Source organism: Pinus tabuliformis, chromosome 9, assembly GCF_031772625.1.
Source record: "Pinus tabuliformis cultivar Carrire ecotype Pingquan chromosome 9, CPIR1, whole genome shotgun sequence".
NCBI lineage: Eukaryota > Viridiplantae > Streptophyta > Pinopsida > Pinales > Pinaceae > Pinus > Pinus tabuliformis.
In genome coordinates, this window is record NC_142307.1 from 56,066,351 (window position 1) to 56,074,091 (window position 7,741).

Here is a 7,741-nt window from a genome sequence, read left to right on the forward strand (position 1 = left end):
ATTAATCTCTCACCCCGATAATGATTCTATTGGTTTGTTGGAGTTATTTATTCAAGTTTTTGAGAATGATTGTCTGAGATAACTAATGGAGACATGCTGAAAACGATTGCAGCTACAGAGTCCTCATCGATTGCAGCTCTCACTTTTCTCGTGATTTCCTGGTGATGTTGTGTTGCGGGTTGAATGAAGCTTTCTATGTTGTGAATTGATATCTTTATTCTCTTTCACATGGTGATAGTGTAGTAGCACGCACTTTCAGTTTTGTGGTCCACAAAGATTGACCCGTCTCTCGAGATGGGGAACCTCGTTGGTGACCCGGAAAAGTCGATTCCCGATGCAGAGAAGAATGGAGGAGTTAACATTGAAGAGGCAACCAGTTGCAGCAAATCGCTTCTTTGTATTTGTTTATGTTATGGACGTAGATAGTTGATTGCATGTGCTTTGATTGGGTCTCTTGGTGCATGTTATACAGGCGTTCTGCTAATTAACTTGGCAGTGGCTTTATTTGCTTTAGTTGCTATAGAGAGTAGCAGTCAGAGTCTGGGTCGGACTTATGCAGTACTGCTGGCCTCTGCACTTGCTCTTGACATTGCCTGGTTTATTCTTTTCGCTAGTGAGATATGGAACATCGAGCCCCTTCAATTTGGAAAGTTTTCAGTATTTTCACTAAAGGTTGTATTTTGGATGCAAGCTATTGGGTTTTCTGTTCGATTGATATCCTCATTCATATGGTTCCAGATATATAGGTTGGGAGTATCTTCAGATATTTCTTCTGTTTATCAACCTGCCGACTTTGAGAACAGGCCTGGTTTTTCAAATCCACCAAGTCCTGCTCATGCTAGACAAATTTCAATTGAGGATAATGTATTAGGAGGTTCTATTTATGATCCAGCTTATTACGCCTCTCTTTTCCATGACAAACAAGATCTTGGACCTTCCTATGAGAGTACAAGGCTGTTGGAAGGACCTGAAAGTGTATGACATGTAAAGAACCGATTGATCCAGAGGATGTCCTATCTACTTTTCCCTAAAGTTGAAGATGTACAGTTGTACTATATTCATCTATTTGTATCTCTGAAATTGTTGCTCAATGTGAGTTTAACATCGTAATCAGCAATGGTAGGAGCTTTTGGAGGCCCGTATGCCTCTATGATATCTCTACATTGAATGTTCACTGAACCTACAATCATAATCATAAACAACCATTCGATTCAACAGTTTAGTTGAAGGGCCGTACGCTGGTGCGTTTTGTTCCTTTGCTGTGTGTTGTACGCTGGTGCATTTTGAACGTTCTTTGTGTTGAAACTGTGACTGGCTTCCGCGTATATTGGACACTGTTCTGGTGTATTACATTGGTGTATTACACTGTCTTCAATATCACTGCATCATACACTTCACGCTCAGCAATTGAACTCCTTGTTCTATTTTTATAAAGTCTACCTTCTCAGCTCTCAGTGGGAATTTATTTGTCAAACGTTTTTCACTGTATACGAAAAACATCTCTTTCTTTCTTGTAGTAAACTGTTGGATTTTATGCATTGTTGCTCACTGTGAGACTGTGCATAAGCTGGTCTGTGCGTTGATCTCCGTGCAGAAGACCAAATGACTTTGCCTTTGTAAACCGACTCTACTACAGGTTGAGCTCACTAAATTTCCAGCCATTCCGGCGAATAGATCGGACCAGCGAGAAGCAGAAATCTGGTATCTCCAATGCTGAAGCAAACTAGTGGCAAGATCAAGAAATATTTGTTCGTACCCTAGTCAAAGCATTTATATATGAGCATTCAAATTCTGTCCATGACAGTGTTATAATTGTTGAAGTTTTTTTAGCCATCATTTCTAATTCAAAAGGGAAGGAGTATTTGAAGGATCCAAGCAAGTTTGCAGTTGTTGCTGCCCCAGTTGTGGAACTGTATTTAGAACTCATTATAGTTTTTGTTCCTTGATTCATTTGCTACACATTTACAAAGGATTTTTCTGTGTCTTTGTACTGTACTGTGAGTGGGTGTTACTTTTACTCATTGAGTCATAGTTGTAATCAATCTTTTAAAGGGGTGTAATTTTGACAATAAAGAATATGCCTCGAATTACTGAAATATTAGAGTTATTAAAAACTCTGATATATTCCTCTAATCATGAAACATTCCAAATCAGCAAAGGCTCTCTCTCAGAAATTCAGACATGTCTACAAAATGCACAGGAAAAGATCGATTTTTTGCAGCTTGAATCACAGCTACAGCAAGAAGAGCTACATCAAAATAGACACCATTCTGAACCTGTTTTTGTTCAGAACATTGAGACAACCACCCATGAGCAGCATGTTAATAATGGTATAGTTCATTCAAATAAAGCAGCAGTTGTATATGTAGATGTAGAAACTCAGTCTGCACTTCCCAAGCCCATCATCAGACCTTGGGAACAACTTGTCCACAACAAGCACAGAACTGGTCTTGGATATGACAAGGACTTGTCCTTTCATATTCCAGACTATGCCAAGCCCATTCAGTTTCAGAGTGCTGGATTCATTGATGACAGTTCACCTGCTTCTCATGACAGTTCAGCTTCAGCTGTTCCAGAATCTGCCCCTCTTCCGCAACAACAACAACAACAGATCGTGAAATGCCAACACTGTGACCGAGTTGGCCATCTGAAAGATCACTGTTTTGATCTTCATCCATGTAAGCACTGTCATAAAACCAGCCATTCTTCACACAGATGCTTCAAAAACAAACGTCCTGCAAGAACAAAGATTCATCTTGGATGAATTGCTTCTTGGCAATGGGCATCAACAGCCAAGAAGATATTCCAAACACATGTCAGAACTTGTTCCAGAATATTGAACAGTCTTGCAGTTGAGTTTTCTCCATCTTCTCACCTTGTATCTGACAGGGGGGGAAATGATGGTCATCTACAAGCTTCAAAGTCACATCAAGCGAGCCTGAGCCACAACCTGCCACACCAGTTTCAGAGTTGTAGCCACCGACAAATATGCCCCTAAACATGCCTTCAGTTGGCAATCTGGGACACTTCCTCTAGCAGAATACTTCAGCTTCTTGCCAGTTTTGGAAGAGTTCCGGAACACAATTGAGAACACTTCCTCTAGTAGAAGACACTAGCTTCTTGCCAGTTTTGGAAGAGTTCCAGGAATTGCATTAAGCATTCCAGAGTTGTTGGTCATCCTTAAACCATCACAGATTGAGAACACTTCCTCTAGCAGAAGACTCCAGCTTCTTGCCAGTTTTGGAAGAGTTCCGGGAACTGCACTAAGCGTTCCAGTGTTGGTGGTCATCCTTAAACCACCGCCCTTTTTTACCAACATTTCATAGAGCACATTCAGCCTAGTGCTGCCATGCATTTTTTGCACATTTTGTATTACAGCTCTTTTCTTGGACTCATACATAACCCTTCGGATTAAGGGGGGGAATGTTGGACACCTAATCCTAAGTGGGTTAGTGTGGAAGTCGAATGGACAAAAGGAGTCCAATAGACCTTGGGATCTGAAACCCAAGAGTCACATATTTGTACTATAAATGTATATCTATTGTTAATAAAAAATGAACTCACATGATTTATCTTTCATATCCCTTGTGTTGTCCATGTGTGTTTAACAACCATCTACCTTATCTCGCTCTTGCAATCTTCTCACATGTTTCCATTTTCACCTTCAATGGATGAGTTGGAAAAAAAGGTATTGCTCCCAACATTTTCGTTTACAGCCATTTGCTCTAGAGGAATGTTTTCTTCTTCTTCTCCCCTAGAGGTTCTTCAAATATGTCTTGCTATCCACCTAGGGGTTCTTCTTAATCACAACCATTGAAGAAGAGAGAAGGTTGGCTGTGTGAAACAGTGGGGGTGTTGTGCAAACATTTTTTTGACTTATCTCTACTCCTACAAGGAATGAAAGGAAATCTTCTTCTTCTTCTTCTTTTTCTTCTTTCTTCGTTTTTCTTTTTTCTTTTTTCTTTTTTTTTTTTTTTTTTTTCTTGCTTGTACCTGCAAAACTGAAATAGATTGAACTGCAACTAACTAAAATCTTTCTTTCTGAAATGAAAATGCAAAATTGAAATGAAAGCAGGAAAGGACTAATCTATGTTGCTGAAATGAAATGAAAGCAGGAAATGTCTAATCTACTTTTGCGGAAATGAAATTGTAGAATGGAAATGAAACAACTACTCTACTCTTGCTGAAATAAACTACTTAGCAGAAGGTTGCAGTAGAAAATAGAAGAAAAGCAACAATCACAAATACTCTGACGCTTCCCCGGTAACAGCGCCAAAAATATGGTGGGCTCCAGTATTGCAGAAATGATGCTGCAACTCCTGGGACTCCCTTCTTTACTTTTATCAACCCAGTTGTTCGTAACAAACTTGGAAGTGACGGTGCTATATGCACAAGTACTAGCTCTTGCTGCAGGCTGTCACTCGATCAGCTGGTACAAGTCTGCTAGGAGCTTAAGCCAACTTCTATGAGCTCTTGGAAGAAGCTTTTAATTGTGATGGACAAAAGCTAACTCAAAGGAGGCTAGTCTACTTGCAGAAAGAAGCTGAAAGTGGAAAAGAAATGCAAACCCTAGTTTTTACCGACTAGCCCTACTGGTGCAAGAAAAGAGATGAAAGCAGTGGAAATGGATGCCATTGACTTTTAGAAAGGTAAAATGCATGTGACAATGCTACTTCTGAAGTAAAATCTAGAAAAAGCATCTTTTTGTATTTTTGAGTAAGTTGGCAGAATTATTATACATGTACTTTAACTATTTTTGATTGTGCAGAGGTTGATTAGCAAAAGGAAATGGAGTGGGCACTTGCAGGAGGTTAGGAAGGTGAGAAGAGGGCCTAAGGGGTCCCTAGCACCCTTCCAAAGAGTTTCACAGTGATCAGATCTCAAAAAACTGCTCACGTGAACTTCTACAGGAAGTCTACAGGGGTTCTACAGGATGTTCTACAGGAAGATCTGAAAGAGGATTTTGGAGGGTTGATGGTGGAAAAACGGTGGGAAAGTGGAAATGGAGGATGGATGAGGATGTTAAGGGGTCCAGGACCTGGTAAATGAAGCTAAGGAGTGATGAAAGTGGTTGAATTTGTTCAAGGATGGAGGGAGCAATGTTGCACAAGAATGTAGAAATTAGGGCAAATTGGAAAAGTGTGGCAAATGAAGGGAAGGAATCTTGGATTAGGGGTTGGAAAAGGTTGTATGATGGAGGAGGGATAGGCAAGGATGAATTATAGGTGCTCTGCACACTATTTTCCAAAACTGATCAAACAAAGACTAGAAAAACCAGCGATCTATCTATTTTGACCTAATCTGACCTAAAAACCAGAAACATGACTAACAGAAGTTTATTGATAGAAAATCATGCAAGATAACTAAGGAAACTAAGCAAGAACAGATCTAAACATGCAAGTACTCTGGTAGCAACTTTTCCAACTAAAAATCTAACACTAGCAATTGCATTGAAAGGCAAAAACAGTGTTTTTGTGGCAGCAAGTATGCCTTGGTCTCAGCTCACGGTCCCAAGGAGGGAGAGATGAGATCAAGGATTTCTTGATGGCCTTTTTGCAGTTCTTTTCCTTTACCAAACTATCAAATCAACCTGAAGTATGAAAAGCTATCTTAATCATAAAAAACAACCTAAGTAACAAAGTAAGATCTTAACCGAAATAACAGAAATTATTCTATGAATGCATCAAAGACACATAAAAGTGCACAAAGGAGGTACTAGGCACTTGGGTTGGGCCCAACCCCAAGAGCTACAGCCTCCTAAGAAAGATTAGAGCTGGTGCAAAGTTGGATTCATATTTATTGATCAAGAAATAATAGTTACATCCAAAAAACTGTTTACAAGAAAAAGCTCGAAAATGTGCTCATACAGGGCTGCACTAAAGTGTGAAAATAGACTAACAAAATGACTAACCTATTGACTAAAATCTAACTACAATCTGACTAAAATCTGACTAACTCCTGACTGAGGCCCTAAGCCTTCTTATTTATACAAATTGAGGACCCCAACAGTCCTCCTAAAGTTTAGAAACTCGACTGCCAAAACTTGCAGTTAACAGCAACTTCACTAGCCCTGTTGGGCTGCCCTTGTGATCATCGATGTGGTGGCCCTTGAACTCTGAGCTGCTGGTGGAGAATTCAACTAGAGAATAAAAACATGTAATGACATCTTTCCAGCTATTAGAAGCCTCTGCCCCTAATGAAATCCTAGTAAAGCTATTAAAAGCCTCTGCCTCTAGTGAAACCCTAGTAAAGCCTTTGCTCCTTTAGAAATCATGGTAGAAGTAGATCTTCCCTTGTTGATGGAGAAGCCATTTATATGGATAAAAGAACTGATGTAAATTGACAATTATACTGTTATTCCCCATAGACTCTAGAAAAAGTGATTTGATACCCTGTTTTGAAGGGATCTAGTACTGTCAGACAAGATTAATATATGTGGGATCTTTTTAATTCCGCTGGAAAAAAATTCAATTCTGTACTTTTAAACAAATAGATGTGTGATAGTAAAAACATTGGAATATATACACTTGTATAAACTTTAGCAATCAACTCGCAGACACTGGTCTTTCCTCCCACAAACAAATTCAATCACACCTTATAATTAGAATCTGTGGAATACATTACCTATATGCTCCCACAAACAAATTTAATGACAACTTACAATTAGAATTTGTGGAATACATTACCTATATGCTGCAGGTTTTTCAGGCCAAGAGCTGATGACTTCTTCCAGCGGTTGACAGGGTTGTGTCAAACAGTCCCTCCAGTTGAAGACCTTATCTTTGCTAGTATTGAAGCTTGTACAAAGCCAAGTGCGTTGCTTGGGGTCATCTAAGTAGTAGCATGCTCGGTCTTCCACAGGCATCTCAAAGAATTCTTTGGCAACCTCTATCATGTTTTCCATCACTGTTTCAGCCACTCCATGGTTCATTATCTATATATAATACAAAGTCAAAAACAAAATTACGCATTAAAGGGCCCAGATTATTTATTGACCTCACATTTTTAAAAATATGTGAGATTACACACTTCAAAGGTATGGCAGGCTCACTTGGAAAAGCCATCCTGCTCACATGCACGTAGGATTTGTTGGATTACAGTGCTTCTGTCGGGGCCTTCGAGGCCTTTGAGATCCACCACCGGAATTTCCTGAGAGAAAGACAGCTGAGACATATGGGGGCGTTCATGGAGAGGTAGAATATATTTATCCTGCACTTCAAGATGGTTCACTCCATTGCTGAGAAGCTTTTCAATACCACTGAGCTCATGGGTACTCTGCACATTTTCCATTGTCGACAATTTCCCTCTTTCTTCAGAGTTCTGTATGGGTTGAATTGAGGCTACGCACCACCTAGTGTCGTGCATAACATGTTCGTGTGGACAGTTGAAAAAAAAATTATTAAAAAAATTATATATATTTAATTTTTTTGTTTTATATATGTATTTTGTTGAACAATTTTTTTATAAATTTTTTTAAATATATCATTTTTTATAATATAAATATATATAGTATACTAAATAATTCATTATAGTGGGTTTGGGTGCCAATTCATTCATTCATTTAATTGGCCGTGAATTCTTATCACATGTTTCACTACACCAGTTCATACATAGGGTTTGATATGACTATTTTATAAGCCACGTGGTAGATTTTTAATGATAGTGTGTAAAATTTTGTGAACGATAGTGGCAGCTCAATGTGTTGAGAAGATAGCGTTTGAAATTTTGTTGGTGTTTGTGG

At 39.0% G+C, this 7,741-nt stretch overlaps 1 protein-coding gene across 1 annotated transcript; it reads left to right on the plus strand.

The window, feature by feature from the left end:
• The first annotated feature begins 294 nt into the window (after positions 1-294).
• LOC149147102 (uncharacterized) lies at positions 295-1,004 on the plus strand. The gene is made up of 2 exons (XM_089441714.1): positions 295-369; positions 427-1,004. The coding sequence occupies exons 1-2, from the start codon at positions 295-297 to the stop codon at positions 979-981; spliced, it is 630 nt and encodes a 209-aa protein (XP_089297840.1). The 3' UTR covers positions 982-1,004.
• The last annotated feature ends 6,737 nt before the right edge of the window (positions 1,005-7,741 follow it).

Bases quoted from the DNA above. Each gene is read 5' to 3' on its own strand.
- LOC149147102 (XM_089441714.1), top strand. From the start codon at position 295: ATGGGGAACCTCGTTGGTGACCCGGAAAAGTCGATTCCCGATGCAGAG. The intron at 370-426 runs GCAACCAGTTGC...GGACGTAGATAG, and splicing joins GAGGAGTTAACATTGAAGAG to TTGATTGCATGTGCTTTGAT.